This window comes from Pan paniscus, chromosome 10 (assembly GCF_029289425.2).
Source record: "Pan paniscus chromosome 10, NHGRI_mPanPan1-v2.0_pri, whole genome shotgun sequence".
Taxonomy (NCBI): Eukaryota; Metazoa; Chordata; class Mammalia; order Primates; family Hominidae; genus Pan; species Pan paniscus.
In genome coordinates this window covers 127,400,254-127,423,776 of record NC_073259.2, presented here as the reverse complement: position 1 = coordinate 127,423,776, position 23,523 = coordinate 127,400,254, and the positions used below count along the sequence as shown (strand labels likewise).

The following is a 23,523-nucleotide window of genomic DNA, read 5'->3' as shown; positions in this document are numbered from 1 at the left end:
TAAACTTGAGAGGCGGAGGTTGCGGTGAGCCAATATCATGCTATTGCACTCCAGCCTGGGCAACAAGAGTGAAACTCCATCTCAAAAAAAAAAAAAAAAAAAAAAAAAAGCTGATCTCATGAAGTAGAGAATAGAATGATAGCAGAGCCTGGGAAAGATATGGGTGTGGGTGTTGGGACTGGAGAGAGGTTGGTGAATGGGTATAAACATATAGTTAGATGGAAGAAATAAGTTCTAATGTTGGATAGCAGAGTAGTGTAATAATAGTTATCAACAATGTATTGTACATTTAAAAATAGCTTGAAGTGAGGACTTGAAATGTTCTCAAAACAGAAATGATAAATGGTCCTAGTGACAGGTATCCTAAGTACCCTCACTTGATCATTACACATACTATGCATATAACAAAATATCACCTGTACCCATCGACATATTTACAAATATTACATTTCAATAAAAAAGGCCCCCATCTCTTAACGGTGCTACAATGGCAATTAAATTTCAACATGAGTTTTGGAGAGGACAAAGGTTGAAACAACAGCACTGGTAATGGTCCGTATCTTGATTTTGGTGAAGAGGTTGCATGGATCTTTTCGCTGTGTAAAAACTTATAAAACTATGTACTTATATTTGTGTGCTTTTCTCTATGTATGTTATACCTTAATAAAATTGTTTTTTAAAGCATTTGGGTGAGAATAAAATAATTTAGAAAAATTCTACTAGTGGAAAAGAACTTCAGAACACAGAGAGAAATGCAAGACATTGCAAAATTGGTCCTGATGCAAGATACTGCAATGATGAAAGGCCAATTTTTCAGGCCTTTGTTGCAAACCTGAAGTGAAACATCTGATATATTTCTCATTTGCATTGCTAGGAATTTTATCTTTGGACAAACACAGGAATAAAGTGAAAAATGGACCAAGAGCCAATAAAGGAAGAAAACTGGATGGAAACTTTGGGGAAAGTTCACCGCAGTGCCTGTATCTGGGGACTGATATTGTATTGGGAAGGAGATAATTCCGGTCATATTCTGCACTAGATTTTGGAAGGAAATGGTCTGAACAATCTCATAAAAGATTGACATGAGTTCTTTGCTAAAGTCTCTAGAAAGAAATATGGCATTAGATGGGTGAGGAACTCTAGAAAATGAAATAAATATGAGTAAATGAATGAATATGAATATAAATGAAACGAATGAAATAAAATGAAATGGATAACTATGTATCATTCTAATAACAAAGCAAAAGGTGCAGTACCTAGGGAAACTTGATTTCCACAGAACACCTCATCTCAGATATTCAAAGAGGTTTCACTGAAGATGGCTGGTTCCAGGAGTAAATGGCCCTCTAGAATATTCCGGAATTATCCAGAAAATCTAAAGTTAAGAATGAGTGGAAACTTAAAAAGAACAATACATTTTAAATAGAGTTTGTACTGTTTAGAGCAAGTAGCTGTACAAGGAGATAATAGGTCCACTATTTGCGGAAGATGTTGCATTAATTTGTTCAACAAATATTTATTATGTTTTTTTCCATGGGGCTTAACTGGTACTGAGGTAGGAGGCAGGACTTGACTGAGGAGGTGGGACTTGGACACTGGAGTAAATTGAGGACTAGCTAAAACAGGGACAAGGCGGAAGCAGTTTTTTCTGAGCCACATCCACCAGCATGCCATGTCAGCTTACCACTGCCATGGCAACAACTGGAAGTTACCCTTTCCATGGCAACAACCCAACAACCTGGAAATTACCACCTTTTTTCTAGAAAATTCCACATATTCTGCCCCTTAATTTGCATATAATTAAAAATGGGTATAAATATGACTGCAGAACTGCCTCTGAGCTGCTACTTGTGGCACACTGCCTATGGGGCAGCCCTGCTCTGCAAGGAGCAGCAGTTCTGCTGCTGCTGTACACTGCCACTTCAATAAAAATTGTTGTCTAACATAAGCAGCTTGACCTTGAATTCTTTCCTGGGCAAAGCCAATAACCCTCCCGGGCTAAGCCCCAATTTTGAGGCTCGTCTGCCCTGCGTCAGTACATAGTAGGTGTGCTGCAAATGATTTCTGAATAAATGAATGAATTCAAAGATCATTAATGGCTGTTCCTGCTCTGATGAATCTGCTGCTGGTGGTGACACAGACGTATCAGCAGTTGCATGATGAAGGCTCTGACTGTGGAGCCCCACAGAGTTAGGGAGGAAGAAAACAAGGAGAGAGTTAGAGAAAGCTTCTTAAAGGGAGGAACTTCCTAATCTGTCTGGTTTTAATGAGCTCTGAGTATGTGCCTGAACCCAGGCCAACAATTTTACCAACAAATAGGAAGACAATGTAGAAGATCAGACCACCTATTAGTACTGTGCCCACCTCAGGCCAGCCCTCTCTCAGGGAGACCAAGTCACCCTGGTTACCCAAGTTTCAAGACTTTTAAAAGTAGGCACTGTCTTTATCTCCATTTTGTGGATAAGGAAACTGAGGCTTGGCATGAGAGGTGATTTGTTCAAGGGTCAAACAGGAAGAAAATAGCAGAGCCATGGCTCATACTGTGCCTGATAGCCAGAAACATTACATATCCTCCCATTTTGGATAGGAAGCTGGTTAGATGCCCTGCAAGGTTACTCTGTGATTCTGTGGCTCTAGATGATGAGGCCCCATCTTCAGAACTGGGAGAATCTATTGGTTTGGATTGTTCTGCCTCTTTAACCCAAGAAGAGATTTCTTTGGCTTGGTCTCTGTTAGCCTGAATTCTACTGCTACTAGAACATAAAGACAGTGTCTGAGTGCTCTGTGACCCTGGTTGGGGCAGCAGCAAAGGCTGAGAACCAGCCTTTGCAAAATGAAGAAATTATTTGTAAAAACATTTTGTGGTCTACATTAATGAGCAGTAACTTGATATCAAGTTCTTTATCCAAACAAACCCACATCCATTTGCCTGGAGCCCCGTGCACTGTGCTGTAGCTGGAAAGAAAGTCTTCCCGTTTCTTTGCTAAAGCAGAAAGGTGAACCTTCAGAAAATGGCGATTTATGCTGAAAAACCCTGACAGACCCTTAACTGAAACTGTATGAATTGTGGTCCTGTCATTTACAGCTGGAGACACCCTGATGATTTTCTGCTTTTGGTTTAAAACATTACCTAAGCCACTCTGTTATCAATCTTATCTAATGATCTATTTACCTAAAGTACACAATTACAGACAGACACCCATTACAATCCAGGCAGACGAAAGCACATTAATGAAACAAGGAGTCTGTGGGATTGGATTGCCTAGCAATTGGTCTGAAAGTCTGCTTTCCTTGATGTCCAAATGAACAGGCTGTCTAGGGTTTTTCTGTTCACTTTTTAAACAGATAAAATTGTTACAATTATTTAAAAAGCTAAAAGGAAGCATAGGAAGAACTAAGAAATATTGTTAGGTGTCATGATGGAGGGTAGACAGAGAAAGAGAGAGAGAGAAATGGAGAAGAAGGGAAAGAGGTAGGAGAGAGACAAGAGAAAGAGAGAGAGAATGAGAGAGAGCAAGCAGAGAGAGAGCAGATAGCTAGAAAGAGGGTGAGAGAGAGTGAGAAAGACAGAGGAGAGAGAGCAAGAGAGCAGGGACAGAGAGAGCAGATAGCCAGGAAGAGGGTGAGCACCACACCCAGCTAATTTTTTGTATTTTTAATAGAGACGGGGTTTCACCATGTTGGCCAGGCTGGTCTCAAACTCTGGACCTCAGGCGATCCACTCGCCTTGGCGTACCAAAGTGCTGGGATTACAGGCGTAAGCCACTGCGCCCAGCCACACCCCTTTTTCTCACCCTCTGGGTGTGGTGGTGGGCACCTGTAATCCCAGCTACTTGGGAGGCTGAGGCAGGAGAATTGCTTGAACCCTGGAGGCAGAGGTTGCAGTAAGCTGAGATCGCGCCTCTGCACTCCAGCCTGGGCAACAAGAGTGAAACTCCGTCTCAAAAAAAAAAAAAAAAAAAAAAAAAAAGAAGAAGAAGAAGAAGAAGAAGGAGAAAGGGGAGAGAGAAGGAGAGAAACATAGAGAGACAAAGAATGAGAGACAGAGAGAGAGAAATACAGACAGAGAGACAGAGAGAGACAGAGACAGAGACTGAGAGAGATGGACAGAGAGTGAGAGAGAGAGAGAGATTTTGAGAGATTTGTTTAATGCACAGTTTCCAAACCTTTGGTGAAATAAAAACTGCTTTCTGGAGAGTGACATTATTTGATTTCCTTTGGATCTGTGTTGGCTACTTAGGGGCCATCTGACCTCTGATCAACATCCCCAGCCATTTCATGAAGTTCCCTACCATGGATTAAGGTCCTTTAAGTGCTGAAAGAGGCTATCTTCCTTCACAGGCAGACAAGGAACAGTGGAATCTGGCTTCCTTTCAAGTCAGTTTGCAGGACCATGTTCTTATATAAAAAAAAAAAAAAAAAAAAGGAGAAAAGGGACACTTTGTTTTGTGAGTGACCCTGAGACAGCTGCATCTGAGGTGAACAGTGTCATAACCCCCTCACCCCCACTCCACCCTCTCAAATGCTCCTGTAACTTCTCCTGAGCTTAAGAGTCTTTGGTAGCAAGGAGGGCTCATAAAAGCTGTATGAGCATCATCTGGAAGTGAATTTATTTATTTTTTTAATTTTAATTTTAATTATTGAGACAGAGTCTCACTCTGTTACCCAGGCTGGAGTACAGTGGCACAATCTTGGCTCACTATAACCTCCGCCTCCCTGGTTTAAGTGATTCTCCTGCTTCAGCCTCCCAAGTAGCTTGGATCACAGGTACCTACCACCACCACATCCGGCTAATTTTTATATTTTTAGTAGAGACGGGGTTTCACCATGTGGGCCAGGCTGGTCTTGAATTCCTGACCTTCAATGATCCACCTGTTTCGGCCTCCCAAAGTGCTGGGATTACAGGCATGAGCCACCATGTCTGACTGGGAAGTGAATTTTGAGAAACTTGAGAATGAAGCAAAGACTCCATCCCAGCAATTATTAGCAGCTCTGGTCATGTTGCAGAGGGAAATATTGAGACTTTTAGGCCAGACTGGGCTGGTTTTCAGGGTTAGCTTATCCATCCATTAGCAGTGCAACATCTTATAAACATATTTAAATTCTGAGCCTTTGTTTTCTTATCTGTAAAAAAGAGGTGATAACACCTTCCTCACAAAGTTGTCCTCAGGTTTCAAAACACTGTTTGTAAATCACCTGGCACACAGTGAACCCTTAGTAAATGGTAGGATAACAGGATAGACTAACAGGCAGGATAGTGATATGGTTTGGACCCATGTCCCCATTCAAATCTCAGGTTGAACTGTAATCCCCAGTGTTGGAGGTGGGGTCTGGTAGGAGGCGACTGGATCATGTGGGTGGATTTCCCCCTTGCTGTTCTCACAATAGTGAATGAATTCTCATGATCTCTAGTTGTTTTGAAAGTGTGTAGCTCTTTCCCCCTTCACTTTCTCTCTCTCCTACTGGCCATGTGAAGATGTGCTTGCTTCCCCTTTGCCCTTTTGCCATGATTGTAAGTTTCCTGAGGCCTCCCCAACTGTGCTTCCTGAGAGTCAATTAAACCTCTTTTCCTCATAAATTAATCTCAGGTAGTTCTTTATAGCAGTGTGAGAACTGACTAACACAGAAAATTGATACTGGGAGTGAGGCATTGCTATAAAGATACCTGAAAATGTGGAGATGACTTTGGAACTAGGTAATAGGCAGAGTTTGGAACAATTTGGAGGGCTCAGAACAAGATAGAAAGATGAGGGAAAGTTTGGAACTTCCTAGAGACTTGCCAAATGGTTGTGACCAAAATGCTGATAGTAATATGGACAATGAAGTCCAGGCTGAGGTGGTCTCAGATGGAAACAAGGAACTTACTGGGAACTGGAGTAAAGGTCACTCTTGCTATGCTTTAGCAAAGAGTGGTTCTTTCATGAATGGTTTAGCACTAACCTCTTGGTTCTGTTCTTACAATAAAGTTGTTACAAGATCCGGTTGTTTAAAAGTCTGTAGCATCTCCCCTTCTCTCTCTGGGTCCTGCTCCTGCCATGTAAGGCTCTCACTCCTGCTTTGCCTTCCACTATGAGTAAAAGCTTCCTGAGGCCTCTCCAGAAGTAGATGCTGCCATGTTTCCTGTGCAGCCTGCAGAGCCATGAGCCAATTAAACCTCTTGTCTGTATAAGTTACCCAGACTCAGGTATTTTTTTATAGCAATGTGAGAATGGACTAATACAGATGGTATAGACTGAGGGCTCAAGATAGGCATCAGACACCAAGTGAAAGTGAGAAAGACCACCCTGAAGGCATCTTCAAGGTAGCTATGGGAGAATAGATCTCTCAATTCTTACCCACTTTGAGAATACAAAACTAGAGAGTGGAAAGGGAGAGAGGCACTTACGAAGCAATTTCATCAACAGCTTCTGTGATGCTTTGAATCCTGACCCCAAAGGGAAGAGGATGCTTTATTCTTCACCTCAAAATGAATGAGGGAGAGGCCACCATTGGGATTGCTCAAGAGCTGAAGATGAGATCCCTGCAGCTGGGGACTGGTGGGCTGGTCTCTGACACCCTCCTGGAAAATCCAGAGAACAGAGGCAGGCTGGGAAGTGCTTCTGGGGCAAGGAAGGTAGAGAGATGGAGAATAGCTGCTGCGTCAGGAAGTGGTGCTTGTCTTCAGTGGTATATGAGGGGTGTGTGAAACCTGGGGATCAGATGTGACACCAAAGGCAGAAACAGCAACCTGGGATCCTGCCCATAATGACTCCCACCAGTAATGCAGGACACCCCAATATCATGAGTCTGAATGGGGTGGACTTCTGAAAAACTAGGATCTGAGGGGAGTGCACAGCTGGTAGAAAATATGTTGAGAGCGGGAACCAGAGCACTGTAGTAGAGAACTTTGAAAAAATTACCTTCAGCCAACAAAATTACCTTCAGAATGAGCCAATTTTAGGCATCTGCTGGACCCAGAGAGAATAGAACCATTTTATGGCAGTGCTGATAAGAGCTTTCCCATATCTCCTATTTTCTTTTCCAGCCAATACAGTTAGAAAGCAAAGGAGAGGCTGGGCATGGTGGCTCACATCTGTAATCCCAGCACTTTGGGAGGCCGAGGCAGGCAGATCACTTGAGGTAAGGAGTTTGAGACCAGCCTGGCCAACATGGAAAAACCCTGTCTCTACTAAAAATACAGCATGGTGAGACTGTGTGTCTACTAAAAATACAAAAAAAATAGCTGGGTGTTGTGGTATGCGCCTATAGTCCCAGCTACTTGGGAGGCTGAGGCGAAAGAAATGCTTGAATCCAGGAGGCAGTGGTTGCAGTGAGCCGAGATCATGCTACTGCACTCCAGCCTGGGTGACAGAGCGAGACTGTCTCAAAAAATAAATAAATAAATAAATAAATAAATAATAAAGCAAAGAAGAGCTGGGGATCTCCCTGGTTCAAGATAGGGGCACACCCCACATCTCCCTCCTGGGTGGCCTGCCTGAAACCATCCTTAATAGGGAAGAGAACATGACCACTCTTCTCCTTGAGGGAAGGTTGAAATGTTGCTTAGTATCTTATGTCAATGCTTTTGGTTTTTGAATTGTGGCTGTGTTTTGTGACTTAAAGAGACTACTAGAGTGGCTGTCACCCAAGGGTGAGCAGAAAAGGCACTGGGTACACCGTTTTTATGCAGGCTCCAGAGAAGAGCTTCCTGCACTGAAAATATCTGAAGGGAGTAATGAGAGGCAAAGATAAAGTTGTGTTGATTAGATAGTCCCAGGCTTCATTCAATGAACAGGGTATATTCGTGATTACTGACATTACAAAAGACGGGATGGAGACTTCACGGGGTTCTTGGAGGGGATGGAGTGGATTGAGAGTCCTGTGGAATGTCTGTCCGTTGTCAACTTCAGGGACTACTGGGGTGAACAGGGTGTCCTTGAAACATGCCCTGGGCCAGGCACAGTGGCTCACGCCTATAATCCAAGCACTTTGGGAGGCTGAGATGGGCGGATCATCTGAGGTCAGGAGTTTGAGACCAGCCTGGCCAACATGGTGAAACCCTGTCCCTACTAAAAATACAAAAAAATTAGGTGGTACACACCTGTAATCCCAGTTATTCAGGAGGCTGAGACATGAGAATTGCTTGAACCTGGGAGGCGGAGGTTGCAGTGAGCCCAGATTGTGCCACTGCACTCTAGCCTGGGCAACAGAGAGAGACTCTGTCTCAGAAAAAAAAAAAAAAAAAAAAAAAGGAACACGCCCTGGACCTTGGCCTTGGTGGGTGAAGAGAAGCCAGAAGTGAACAGTTATAAGATGCAGTCAATGTTTTTTCTATCCCCCAAAGCTTCTCAAAGTGGGTGGTTTTCCTTCCTTCTGCTCTTCTTTTGAGAGTGGGGGCATATTTTCTCTCAACCCACCCACCCCCAGTAAAAAGTCAAGTTTACCTTGTTGAGAAATAGAGCATAATTGTTAAAAATGATGGATGGTCCACTAACCAGCAGATGTATGACCCTTGTTGACAGGCTTCCTCAGCTGTAAAATGGAATTAATAATGCCGGCCTCTTACTACTGCAGAGTGCATGGAATTGCATAACTCACATAAGGGGTTTGCATGGCACAAGGCGCACAATTAAGTACTCAGCCAATAACATGAGTTACTTCTATTATCATGATCATGGCTATATAATGTACCATTTACTTATTCTTAAAACATTGACATCATTTTTAACCTCATGGAGAATACAAAAACATACCTCCAGGACAACCTTGAGAGAATGATGATTTATCAGGAGGAGATTTCTTTTCTCAATACTATGCCATCTTTTTCTGGACAAAAGAGCCTGGCATTACATATACCAGAACATGGAGATGGCTGGGATGCACATAAAACATCAAGAGCATTGAAAAATGTCAATCACAAATCAACCTTAGCTATTATTTTGGACTCAGTCCTTATGAACATTACCTTGAATCTTCACGAGATTCTATTACAGGTGAGAGCTTTCAGCATCAGAGAAGTGAAATGGGTAGTGTAAGGTCACAGAGCAGGCAAACAGCATCAGAATTGGGACTCAAAACCTAGAATGAGCCCGTGACCCAGCTGCTAACTCAATCAGCTCTGGCTAGAGTTTGTTTAGTGAAGGAAACTCAAATGTGCTTTTACTGAGGCAATTTAAATCCTGAACCATAGAACACAAGGAAAAGGGGACTGGGAAGGCTGTTTGTTGGTTGGGGCAGGAAGTGAAAAGGTGAGGAGGCTAGTTAGGGTTAAAGAAGCATCCAAACTGCTTACTCTGGTTCTAAAAGACCCTGCAGAATGCTCTCACCATTCTCACATTCCCTATGAGAATGCCATATTCACGGTGTCTCAAATTCTTTGGTACCTGCCAACAAGCATTGCTTCCTGAGTTTTGAGGAGCCTCTTTTAAAAGGTCTAAAAATATCAAAGAAGCAGTTTGATTAGCAGAGGATGGGATCAGCTAATGAGTAATAGCAACACAGGCGACAGTCATGTGCTAATTGCCTTTTGGGCATTTTCTTCAAGGGCTCTTAGAAGTGAAACATTTTAGTCATGTTATCCTTTTGGCTGCCTTTTCCTGAATGCATAAAAATGATCAGCATAAGAATCGTCATCTCTGGAAATGTCAGTATTTAAATATTTTAATTCTTGATATTTGGGAGCCATTGGCTTCGATTTTGAAGGAGAATATTAAGAGATAACATTTTGTGAGCACTGACTACGTGCCTGGGGCTGTCCCTGATCCTCTCAACAACCCGATGAGGCAGGAACTGTTATTATTTTTGTATGGAGGAGAGGGAAACTGAGGCACAGAGAGTAACTTGCCCAAGTTTACATAGTAAGTATTAGAATGGTATTCATATATATGGAGCACCCAGCATGTACTGGGGAATATAGTAATAAAACATTTGTAGGCCTTGTCCAAATGGAATTTCCAGTTGCCTAAGGAATGTGTTGCCTCACTATGTGGAGCTACCCTTGGTCCTGAGAATAGAGACGAGAATATTGAACATTTTGCCAGTATCAGCCCCTGTGCTAGGCTCTAGGATAGAATCATGAGCAACGCATGGTGTCACCTTCCTCAAGGAGCTACAAGTCCAGTGGTGAGATCAGAAAAATAAACAGGCAATTATGATACAGAATTTTTTTTGGAGAAAATAAAAATTTCAGTGGGTCAGAGCTTAGATTCAGAGTGAATCCATTTAACTTGATATTTACTCAAAGTATTCAACCCAATTAAGCTGTTGACGATTATCAACATTTCAGCCACACACACCCCAGAGCCTCATCTCTCATTAGTTGGGCCTGTCTTCCTCTCCATTTTTTCTAGCAGGTTTTGGCAGTATATTGATCCAGTATCAAAATATGCCTTTTTTAGAAATGTGACTCTAATTAGAAATGGCTTATACATCTTCATTGAAATGAACATTATTTAGAAAGATGAGTCTCGGCCGGGCACGCGGCTTATGACTGTAATCCCAGCACTTTGAGAGGCTGAGGTGGGTGGATCACGAGGTCAGGAGTTTGAGACCAGCTTGACCAAGATGGTGAAACCCCATCTCTATTAAAAATACAAAAGTTAGCCGGGCATGGTGGGGCACGCCTGTAACCCCAGCTACTCGGGAGGCTGAGGCAGGAGAATCGCTTGAACCCAGGAGGCAGAGGCTGCAGTGAGCCCAGATCACGCCATTGCACTCCAGCCTCGGTGACAGAGCAAGACTCTGTCTCAATAAAAAAAAGAAAGAAAGAAAGAAAGAAAGAAAGATGAGTCTAAGCCACATGCAGGTTTTTTCTCCCTCTTCTTCTCATCCTTAGCTGTGTTTTTTTCTGGCAGAAACCTGCTAGCATATTTTAGCAAAAGCTCAAGAAAATGCAAATATCCTTGTCTGTGGTCACGGGCACAGTCACATTCTTGTTTGCATTGCCTACAGCTAAAATTGGCACTTTCCCCTTTCTTCCAGAGGCTTTTTAAATATATTCTTTAAAAATTGCACCAATAGTTGCCCCTTTTAGAGAGATACTTGCCCCTTCTTACTGCAACCTACCAGGCTCATCTTAAGAGCACAGGCTTTCTGTAGTTACTTGGTTCTGGATTCAAATCCTAACTCCATCACCTGCTTCTCTGGTGTCTCTGGACAGGTTGCAAAACTTCTTCAAGCCTCAGTTTCCTCATCTCTACAAGTAGAGGTTAGATGTCATGATAGCACCTGCCACACTGGATTGAAGAGTTCACTTTAATAATATAGGCAAAGAAATTGGTGCAAAATAGATGCTCAGTAAGTGGTAGCCATTTTTTTTTCAAGTGCCATCAAGGGAGCCTAGCAATTTCCGGGTTAAGATTCCCTGTTTCTTCAGATGAAGACAAAGAAATCAAAGAGGTTAAGTGATTTGTCCAAAGTCATACAGCCAGGCCAGGTGCAGTGGCTCACACCTGTAATCCCAGCACTTTGGGAGGCCGAGGTGGGTAGATCTCTTGAGCCCAGGAGTTCGGGATCAGCCCGGGCAATATGGCAAAACCCCATCTCTACTAAAAAAAAAAAAAAAAAAAAAAAAAAAAAAAAAAATCAGCTGGGTATGGTGGCATGTGCCTGTAAACCCAGCTATTTGGGAGGCTGAGAAAAGAATCCCTTGAACCTGGGAGGTGGAGATTGAATTGAGCTGAGATCGCGCCATTGCACTCCAGCCAGGGTGACAGAGTGAGACTGTCTCAAAACAAACAAAAAAACAACAAAAAACAAACAAACAGAAACAGAAGTCATACAGCCAGATAGTGAGAGAGCGGGGAACCAGGCCTCTTAATTCCAGGTAAGGGCTATGCCTGCTCCACCACCATTCAAATTTCTGGAAAGATATTGCCATGAAAAACCATAAGGATTTGGCTGTTTGAGGGGAGGTCTTGAGAGGCAGCTCCCTTTCTATGTCCCATCTAAACTGCAGGCCCCATTTGCTGTTTCTCTCTTATTCATTTATTTATTTTTTTTGAGATGGAGTCTCACTGTGTCACCAAGGCTGGAGTGCAGTGGCATGATCTGGGCTCACTGCAACCTCCGCCTCCCGGGTTCAAGTGATTCTCCTGCCTCAGCCTCCTGAGTAGCTGGGATTATAGGCACATGCCACCACACCTGGCTAATTTTTGTATTTTTAGTAAAGACGGGGTTTCACCATGTTGATCAGGCTGGTCTGGAAATCCTTACCTCATGATCCGCCTGCTTTGGCTTCCCAAAGTGCTGGGATTACAGGCATGAGCCACCGTGCCCAGCCTCCTTTTTCTGTCTTAAGCAGGGTTGGTTTGGCTTTAATGTTATACTTATGAGACAAGAGAGCACTAGAAAGATCCTACTCATCTAAGTCTTGATTGTACGTCTGCCATGTGGCAGGTCCTGTGGGATACCAAAGTGGTGGCAACAAAAAAGCCACCATGTTTCTTGCTCTGGAGGAGCTTACAGTTTCCTAGGGAAGATAGTATTACAAAGGGGAATTTTATGGTGCAAAAGAAGCGTGTGACCTGGATGGGGAGGTGGTGGCCAGGGAAGGCTTGTCAAAAGAAATGACATTAAAGCTGACATTGAAAGAAGTAGGAGAGATTGTGTGTGTGTGTGTGTGTGTGTGTGTGTGTGAGAGAGAGAGAGAGAGAGAGAGAGAGAGAGAGAGAGAGAGAGAGAGAGAATGTTCTAAGAGGAGGAAGAAGATATAAGGCAGAAATTCCAAAACTAGTGTGGCTCCTTAGTGGTGACCAAGTGAAGAAAGATGAGGCTGAAGAACCTGCCATGGGCCAGATCGTGCAGAGACTTTTAAACTTCATTAAAGATATTCGTCTTCATTTTCAGGACAATAGAGGGTCATTGAATTGTTTTAACAAGGGGAATGACAGTATCACACTTGCATTGAAAGACAATGGGTCAGATGGAAGGTAAAAAGTACAGTAATGGGGCCAATGGGATGGTCCAGGCAAGAAATAATGGTGCTATGGACCAGGTAGTAACCTTGGGGAAGGAGGCAGCATCCACTGAACACCCACCCTGTGGTAGTTAATTGGACATACGGGGTGATGAAGAGGCAGAGGTCATAGATGAAGCTTGGGTTTCTACTTGAACAACTGGGTACATGACGGCATCATTTATTTAGACGGGGAAGGTTTTACCATCAGATAGGCATTCAACTGGGGAAGGGTAGTCAAGACTTTAGTATCCTTCTGCTGGTGATTCTCAACTGTGGATGGTCTTGCCCCCTGAGGACATTTGGCAATACTGAGATGTTTTTCGTCGTCATCATGGGGAGGCTGCAACTGTCATCTAATAGGGAGAGGTCAGGAATGCTGCTTCACACCCTGCAATGCAAGAGACAGCCTATCTGGCCTCAAATGTTCAATAGTGCCAAATTTGAGAAACTCTGCTGAAACGTAAAGCCTGGAGAGAAGTAACACACTAGATATTTCCAATTATTTAAAGCTTTAGTGGGAGTTCATGGGGCAAAGTCCTCCCTAATTTGACAACCCTTTGGGACAGAAACTTGGGTAACTTTGGGTATGGAGAGGGAGAGTATGAAAAGAGTGATCTGCTGGAGCTCTGTGAGGCAGCATTTTGTCAGACAGGATACCAAGAAAGAAGTTGTTTTTTGCATGAGAATGGTAATACGCCCCCTCCCTTCCTCCCTGATGTATTAGAAAATGAGTTCTAGGTTTGGCTCAGTGTCTAGTACCACCCAAGTCTATATCTAGCCAACGTTCAAGATTCAGATGGCTTCACTGCACCTGTCTTTCCATGATAGAACTTGTTTCTACCTCAAGCTTATATATACATATATACATATATATATATATATATATATATATATATATATATATATATATATATAGTTTGCCTTTCTTTTGGTACTTGTTATTCACTATCTTGATTCATAGTTATTTATAAATGTTCTTTCCAACAGCACTGTGGGTTCCTTGGGAGAAGACCACAAGTCTGCTGCATTTTAGCGCCCTCAAAACATCTGTCACATGGTAGGTACTCAATATATACCTCAAAAGATGACCCTGATCATGTACCAGGCTGCAATGAGGGATAGTCTCTCTCTGTTCTGCCCCTGATCTACAGCCACTATGAAACCCCTGACAATGCTGAACCTATCCCAGAATCTGTCCCAGTTGTATAATCTCCCCGCTTAGTGAAATCCAGAAACCCCGAGGCATTTCCAAGCTTGCAAGCCGATTGCCAGACGCGGCTAATTTTCAAGTTATTAAATAAAACTACCGATTGCATAAATTCCAATTTAGGCACAAATACATTAGATCAAAATTGAGCCCCACAAGAAATTTTCTCAGCAGAGTTTGAAAACAGGAATTTAGAAGGGAAAATGCCACCATCTCATGATAGAAGGTATCCCATTATGATGATTATGATTTTGAATTTAGCTGTCAGAAATATCTCTGAGAAAAAATATGTTGGTTTATTCAGTCCAAGAAAGGTTTAATTGGCTTCTGTCAGATTTTATGTAAGTGCTATTTGCCACTGAACCCCATATGAATTTTTGCAGCTTTTGAATTTAACAGCTGATGGCTGAGTCTTTGGAGGCTATGGGGATGTTGAAAGGAAGTCAAGAATAAGTTTCTTTCCACAGTTGTGCAAAGGCTTATCTAACCAGAATTTCCTTAAGCCTCACCAAACAGTGGAAACAGATGGGGGTCACAGGAATAAAGATGGCACACATTCCATTTGTTTAGATCCATGCTCGTGCTATTCTCCCTACATTTTTCAGAGTGTCCAGAGTGTCTCATTTGATTTTCTTTATTCACTTCTGTGTCCCCACCACCTATAACCATGCTTGGCCTATCCTTGGAACTCAGTACATGTTAGTTGAGTGAATAAATGTTCCCACTGGGGGAACTCTACTTTTTCTCTCACCCCCGCAGCTCTTTGATGGGTACTACTATGGACAAGTGCCCTTGAGTTTCCTAAGCAGTTGTTGTGTAGAGTAGGGGATAGGGATGACTCCTTTTTCGGGTTACCCTCTGTCAATGCATGGCTTGGGATCCCTATTATTTGAATTTTTGTGAAATCATTTGTGCAAGTCACTGCTGAATAGTCAATCCAGTACTCATCTTCAATATCACCATCGCTTCCTTGCTCCTGCTTTCTATACTCATGTTAGATGCATACTTTCCCAGCCATTCTTACTGCTAGAAAAGAGAGGTGACACTGTTCTGGAAAATTAGAAATAGAGAAAATAGGTCAGGAAGGTTCTTGGAAAGCTTCTGTTTCCCTCATAAAAGGGAGAAACATAGCTTTTCCTCTCTGCTTTTTCCTCTTTCTGCTGGAATATGGATGTGGGACAGCCATTTTGTGACCTGGGACAGCCATTTTGTGACCATGAGGGAAAGGGCCTTGCCAGCCTGATGCTAGTGAGCTCTCGAGCCAATGCCAACAGCTATCCACCTCCAGACTTCTCACATGAGAAAAATAAATACCCATTTGTTTACTTCGCTGCTTTTCAGTTTTTCTCTTACTTGCAGCCAAAAACAACCCTAATTGATATATGGTGTTTTCCTTTTATTTTTCCTCACTACCCTTTGGCTCTCTATGGGATTAAAAGATGAATAATGGGACTGGGCTGAGAGGTAAATCCAAGGAACTCAAACCATGCTCAGGAGCACCCCCTTCTCTACAACTAACACATTGCATCTCTCATGCAAATATATTCTCATACCAACTCTAAAAATATCTTTGGACCTGCTTCTTCCCTTCTACCCTTAAGCTGAGGCCTGGCCTCATTAATGATGGACCTCACTATGTGACTTTACAGTTAATACTCAGTTTCCTCTAGACTTCATCTCTGGGTTGGCCGTATCTTCAAAACAGTCATGGTAGCACTCATGTCCAATCAGAGAAGGGAGAGGAGCACAAGTAACAATAATGACCATGTCACCACTTAGTGGAGGCTAACTGGGTATCGTGCTCAGTATTTCACATGCATTATTTTATTTAATCCTTCCAAAACATCTATGCCATAGATCTTATTGTTCTTCAACCCCATTTACCAGAAACTCACACTAGAGTGTCAAAAAGAGGATGTGAACCCACCTTTGCCTGACTTCAAAGGCAGAGCTTCTAACTAATTACAAAGCTTATTATCCCATCAACAAGACTCTTGGATCACTTCTTCACTCCTCTCCCACCCTCCCCTCCCCCTGCAGAGCAGCTGCCTCCTTGCAGATGGGACAAATAGCCTGCTTCATTTTGTCCAGCATGAAGAGTGCCGATCGCTCTTCCCGTGTCAGGAGGTAATGAACACACTCCTTCCCTGCATCCTGATTTATCATGGAAAAGAGCCGACTGTCACATGCCCATGCAATTAGACACAGCAAGATTCGCTAAGGCAAGCATTGCCTGTCCAAAGCATTAGGCCATAAAGATAACAAAACAAAAAACCAAACAAACCACCTAAACAAAAAACATGAATTCTGCAATTTATCTCATGCAGTAGCAATGGAGCTAGAAGAACCTCTTGGAGAGAGAAAAGAGTCCCTTCTCCCTCATTTCTCTTTTCCTGGCTTAAGTCATGAGTGATATAAAAATGGAACAGCCAGCTGAGATTCTTTAGAATTGAATCTCAAGTGGTTGTTAGATATTTTGTTTTATTTTTTTCAGGGTAATCAGTGATTCCATGCAGGGGGCGTGGTCTCAGTGATTAGAGGCCAGAGAGATCACTGAGCGCTGACGTCACCTTTAACAAAAACCAATGACTCACTACAGCCCGCCATTTATCTCTTCAGGTCACAATTTCTTCTATTTGGACAAGGAGGAAAATCGTTTTATGTTTGCCATGGAAACGTATTGTGCTGGGAGTCCAGGTTTCTCTTGTTGGGGAAAATGTTTCCCAAATATGTTGGTTCTCCTTTTCCGACTCCAGGCAGCCCAGCTGGGTATATGCTGGATTGGGCTTCTAAGGCTGTCTCTGGAGACATCCATCCTCATCACTTGGTGGTGGGGGGCAGGGGGTGGGGCGGCAGGAAGGATGGAGACCGTCAGGCCCAGGTCTTTTCCATACCTGGGTTTGCCCCCTTCTTCAGGCACCTGCCAACTTACCTCTCAGCAGAGAACTAGACCCTGGCGATCTTCAAGCCCCAGTCTACCTAGGTACTAAAGCTTATTAACAATACCTCTATTATGGAGTTGTTGAAAGGATTAAACAACGCCGTAATGGTGGCTACCATTTAATGGTGTTTACTCTATGCCAGGCTCTGTTCTAACAGCATTACCCACATTAAGTCATCTAATTCCCACAACACCCCTTTGATGGGGAAGCATTTTTACATGTATTTCATCTATCCTAAGATGCACCTTTTCTTTCTGCATTTTAATACCTCTGAAACTGGGACATATAATTGAAACAGGTGATAGTTTAATTTGTTAAGTTTTCTTTTTTAGCAGCACAAGAAAATGGTGATGCATCTGGAAATGGAAGGCTTCTTGGATTAGATAAAACGTGATAACGCTTGTTTCACAGAACAGCAAACTGAGGCACAGAGAGGAATTGAGTAACCCAAGATCACACAACCTAGTAAGTGGCAGTGTTGGGGTTCGAACCCACAGAGTTTGCCGAAGAATCTACTCTTTTATTGGTTGGTTGATTTACTGAGACAGGATCTCGCTCTGACACCCCGGCTGGAGTATAGTGGCACAATCACAGTTCACTGCAGCCTTGACCTCCTGGGCTCAAGCAAGCCTCCTGCCTCAGCCTCCCAAGAAGCTTTGACCATAGGCATATGCCACCACACCTGGCTAGTTCTTTTGTTTTGTTTTGTTTTGTTTTTACTTTTTGTGGAGATGGGGTCTCACTATAGTGCCCAGGCTTGTCTCAAACTCCTGGGCTCAAATGATCCTCCTGCCTCGGCCCCCCAAAGTGTTCAGATTATAGGCATGAGCCACTGCACCTGGCAGAATCTGCTCCTTTAATCACTAAAAGCTAGGATATGAGCAAGGCACCCAGAATGGTTCCTGGAAGTTTTAGGATCTGCCCAAATTAGGGATGCTGCTTTTCTCTCTGGGTTTTTAATGACAACGAGGTGGAAAGTTCAGACACTAAGAGACAGAGCTTGTATAAAGGATTGCAAACCTTTACAGTTTTTGCCAAATGCTACTTTTGAGTTTTCATTCTAGAACACAAAGCGGGATGTTCTAAGCACCTCTCTTTTTCAGCCTTTTCCAAGGCAGAAATCGTGGGTCCGTGGTAATCCTATACACAATCTGCTTCTCCCCTCCCCCATGTCTGATCCCATTAGACTTCGTCTGCTTCCTTAGGAAACAAAGGGAAAAGGGACTCCCTAAGCAGATTAGGGAACCCAACATAAGGGCAAGCTAGACGGTTTCTTTAACAAAAGACTTTCAAACAGAGGATTTGCATATGTTATTTATATTCCCTCAGTTAAAAAAAAACAAACAAAAAAAAACCATGAAGAGCCTGTACAAGGCAGTTGCCAGTGGAACATTCGTTCGGATATAGCAATGTCCAACCCTGTGAGAAAGGAAAACGGCCAGTTCAGAGGGCTTCGAGACCCTTTTGAGGTTTTTTCCAACAGTCATTCATTATACTAGTATGCAGGGGACTCTTAATATTACCACGCAGCCAGTGTGGCTATACCTTCCCCCAGGAGAGGCCACTCCTCATATTCCTCCTCATTAGACACTTACCGGGCCGCCTGGCATTTTGTGATTCTACTTTTAGGTGTCGTTCCCTTTCCTCCTCCAAACAAACCTGGAAGGTATTTGAAGCCAATGATTGTGTCTTACACCTTATTTTTGTAGCCCCTGTGGTGCTGGGCACATTGAACAGAACAGCCATTTATCACAGCTTGACTAGAATGGTGAGATGGAGAGGACTTGTGCTCAGAGCCAGACAGATATGAATTCAAATCCCAGTTCTGTTCCTTGCCCGTTGGGTGCCCTTGGGTAAGGGACCTGTCCTCTCTGAGCTTCAGTGTTGCCATCTCATGAAGAGGTAACAGTTCATAGCTTGAAGGATTGTAGAAGGTTCTGAAAATATCACACTTAAGAGATTTTGAGTTCAATACGTGGCACATGATGCATGCATACTCAATACATGCCAACTATCGTCATGATCATGATCATGACTGCAATTATTATTCGTTTCATTTACCCCAGACATCAATCCTGATCTCTACATATTTCCTTGTGGCTTGTCACTTTCTATTGACGCTAGATTAGGTTAATTAATGCTTTACTATAACTCTAAAACCTTGAAATTCCTAAGGGCATGATCTTTTGAATATGAGCTAGGAACCCCCTGGGGTCTTCATTATTTCCTAGAAAGTACAGAGGGGTGCGAAGGATTTCAATGAGGCTTTCGGGCCGGAAGTCTTGGTCTATCCAACAGTTCCCCGGAAGCCTTCTTCCCATCGCTTGACATCCCTGAGTCCCACTACCCTCCTCCCAAGAAAGAGATAATCATTTCATCTTCTACATCTTCCTCCACTCTCTACATCTCTCTATGGTAGGATGAAAAACTCTATTGCATTTATTTGAGTACATGGCTTGTTTCTTCCCAAAATCCAACATGCAGACACACACACACACACACACATACACACACACACAAATACACACACACACATGCATGAATCTAAATTAGCTGTCCCTTTTCTTTGCTCCCACAACACCCTCTGATACTTCCTCAACACATCATTAATCAACCTGCATTATAACAATGTTTCTTATCTCTTTTACTCCCCATCCCAAGCATACACACTATAGATTGTAAGATTCTTGAAGGCGAGTCTCATTTTTAACTAGAGCAAGTGTTTAGCACCTAACAGCAGTGCAATAAATGTTTACTAAATAAATGAAATAACAATAGAACTAAAACCTAAAGTGTGCTTACTATATGTCAGGAACTGTGCTCGTAGCTTTTGGCGTACGTTAACTCATTTAATGCTCACAGCAATCCCATGAGGAAGCTCTATGACATTCCCGTTTTGCAGATGGCAGCACTGAAGCGGAGCAGCTCTGCGGCTTGCCCAAGGCCACAGGGCTGCGAAGAGGCAGATCCAAACCCAGGGTGATTCTGTCTGCTGCTCCCGCTCTGATGCTCACCCTCGCTATTGAAGTGTTCATTTCCCTCTTCATTCTTTCCCTCATTCATTCTCCCACCGCTATGCTGGGAAGTTCAGTCCCAGAGCGGGCTGCTCTGGATTGAACATCCTTCTGTGTGGTATTTTGAGATGAAAGGAGATGGAAAAAGGCTGTATCTTGCAGAGTGGTCTTGCTAAGAGGGCTGAGTAATGAGGAGTGCACAGAGATGGGTTAAGCCTTAGAGAAGAGCAGCTTGGGAACATTTTGGACCACATGGAGAGCCCTTGTGAGTTTTAAGCTCTCCTTCACAGACAGACCACCTGCCAGGCCCTCCTTCCTGGGGCATGACTGTGAGCCACAACTGTGCCTTGTGGATGCACTAGAGTGGACCAGCATTGCTGACCTTGGCCAGTCCATGCAAAGTGGGGTTTGAGGATACAATAACAAATGCACACTTACAGTTGTGCTCGTCCAGTTATGATCATTTAAAAAACAGGAATCATTAACTCCAGTCATTCAGCACGTATCGATTTTTCTTTGTTTTTCAAATCAACAACACTGTTTCATGTCCCATAAACACATTATCCAGCGTTAACATCACAGTGGACAATTTTCATAGCTTATTCCATTTAGTCCTCACACTGCTTCTGCCTAGTTGATGTTCCTGTTCTAAATTCATAGACACAAGGAAATAAAGCCTCAGAGAGGCTAAGCAATTCACCTGTCTAAAGTCACACAGCTGGTGCGTGGCAAACCTAGCCTTTGAACACCAAAAGTTGACCCTCTGCAGCCTCTCCATAGAGAGAGGGGATATGCCTGTTTCTGGAGACCAGCAGATCTCTGAGAGTAAGTCCTGCAGACGGCAAACCTACAATTCATCTTAATTTTTTTCTGATGTTCTACAGTGTCATTGCTGATTTATTCCATCATTTTGGAATTACTGGCTAATAGGATGGCCCAGCTCACTGATCTGGTTTGCATTTTCATTCTTTAAGAGAAACCAGCCATTGATAGCAACGGGAATGTGTCTCGACAATTTAATTACACCATGACTCTCCTCTCTCTCCCTCTCCCTTGTTGGTTTCGAGGCTAATTCCTTTTTTTTTTATTATACTTTAAGTTTTAGGGTACATGTGCACATTGTGCAGGTTAGTTACATATGTATACATGTGCCATGCTGGTGTGCTGCACCCACTAACTCGTCATCTAGCATTAGGTATATCTCCCAAAGCTATCCCTCCCCCCTCCCCACAACAGTCCCCAGAGTGTGATGTTCCCCTTCCTGTGTCCATGTGATCTCATTGTTCAATTCCCACCTATGAGTGAGAATATGCGGTGTTTGGTTTTTTGTTCTTGCGATAGTTTACTGAGAATGATGATTTCCAATTTCATCCATGTCCCTACAAAGGACATGAAAACCATAAAAACCCTAGAAGAAAACCTAGGCAATACCATTCAGGACATAGGCATGGGCAAGGACTTCATGTCTAAAACACCAAAAGCAATGGCAACAAAAGCCAAAATTGACAAATGGGATCTAATTAAACTAAAGAGCTTCTGTACAGCAAAAGAAAGTACCATCAGAGTGAACAGGCAACCTACAAAATGGGAGAAAATTTTCGCAACATACTCATCTGACAAAAAGCTAATATCCAGAATCTACAATGAACTTAAACAAATTTACAAGAAAAAAACAAACAACCCCATCAAAAAGTGGGCAAAGGACATGAACAGACACTTCTCAAAAGAAGAGATTTATGCAGCCAAAAAACACATGAAAAAATGCTCATCATCACTGGCCATCAGAGAAATGCAAATCAAAACCACAATGAGATACCATCTCACACCAGTTAGAATGGCAATCATTAAAAAGTCAGGAAACAACAGGTGCTGGAGAGGATGTGGAGAAATAGGAACACTTTTACACTGTTGGTGGGACTGTAAACTAGTTCAACCATTGTGGAAGTCAGTGTGGCGATTCCTCAGGGATCTAGAACTAGAAATACCATTTGACCCAGCTAATTCCTATTTCACTTGTTCTCGAAAACATGATTGGTTTCAGCAGAGGGGAGACTTACCTGCCTTAGGTTCTCCGAGGCATAAAAGGGCCGGACAGCCCCCGCGTTGGGGGAACTCTGAAGCTTCTTGGTGGCTGGAACCTTGGTCATCTTAAAAATCCTTCAGGTTTTAGCCTGTGCCCCCAAGACAAGGATTTTTCCAGAATCTTCTGCTTCAGTAGTTACTGGTATGAGAGGTTTCGGCAACTTCTCCCTGATCCCCAAGTCCCAATTACACGAACTCCAAAGCGGTTTCCTTCTGAGGAATAATGAGAAAGCACCTGGGTCTCCCACAGACGGGATAAGGAAGTCCGGGTAGGGCAGAATCAGGCAAGCCTGGACTTATTTACTTTTTGAAAGGTTATAAACTTCTGTAAGCTTCCTCCTCTTCGGAAGGGATATCTTTCTCTTCTATAAGCAAAATAAAATATGAACTAAAAAATAAATAAAATTCCAGTGACAAAGTGTGAGAGGGGTCCCATGGAGGGGCTCCCAGATCGCCATCCTCTGAGAGCGGCCGAGAACTAAGGCGGCCCCAACGAGGGGTTGATCGCACTGCTGGGAAAGTAGGCAACTGCTAACCCCTGGGCGGGGTGGGGGGGGGAACGCGGTTGCTTGGCAACGGGACGCCGAGGAGGGCTTCCTCATTGGCTGGAATTGGTGGGGGCGGGGTCATGGGGTCGTGAACTCTCCCAGGTTGCTGGGACGCCGGCTCAGAGCAGCCGGCTGCCACCGGAGCTGCATTCTCTAAACAAATTGGTTTCTGTTTTTAGGCCTGAGGACCATACCCTTTCTCTCTGCCTGACTACAAGCGAATCCTTCCTTTCAAACTCTGCTCTGTACTGCTGCTAACCCACTAGTAATTTTTTGTGCCTTGGGGTGGGTGGCCTGTAGTCCTGCAATTCTTAACCTGAGATGCCTATTTCTCCCGTTTTTCCACCTGACAAACTCCTGCTCATCCTTCAAAGCCCTTCATTTCATAAAATGAAATATTGTTATTCCATTTATTTAGCAAAGATTTATTGACTCTGCTAAAATAAAATATAATAAAGTAAAAATTAAATTAAAAAAATGAGACCTTCAGGACTTCACAATCTATAGTGTGTATGTTTGGGATGGGGAGCAAAAGATAAGAAACATTGTTATAAGGCAGGATGATTTATGATGTGCTGGGAAAGTATCATAGGGTATTGTGGGAGCAAAGAAAAGGGACAGCTGTATATAGATATAGATATATGCACACACATACATATACACATATATAAATATACATATGTAGACATGTATATATGTGTGTATATACGTATTTGTGTGTGTGGGCATGTATGCATATGACATTTATTGAGTGCTTAGGATGTGCTAGACACTGTTCTAAGTGTCACATATT

At 43.0% G+C, this 23,523-nt stretch overlaps 1 protein-coding gene across 3 annotated transcripts in view; it reads right to left on the bottom strand.

Annotated features, from left to right (window-relative positions):
- The window catches only part of CCDC60 (coiled-coil domain containing 60), a 204,410-nt gene extending 181,654 nt beyond the window's left edge, over positions 1-22,756 (bottom strand). For all 3 annotated transcript variants that reach the window (XM_003832402.4, XM_055096246.1, XM_055096245.1), the window contains exon 1: positions 22,158-22,756. In XM_003832402.4, the coding sequence (XP_003832450.2) occupies positions 22,158-22,247 (90 nt within the window). In that variant the 5' untranslated portion in view covers positions 22,248-22,756. The remainder of the gene's footprint in view (positions 1-22,157) is intronic.
- Between the last annotated feature and the right edge of the window lie 767 nt (positions 22,757-23,523).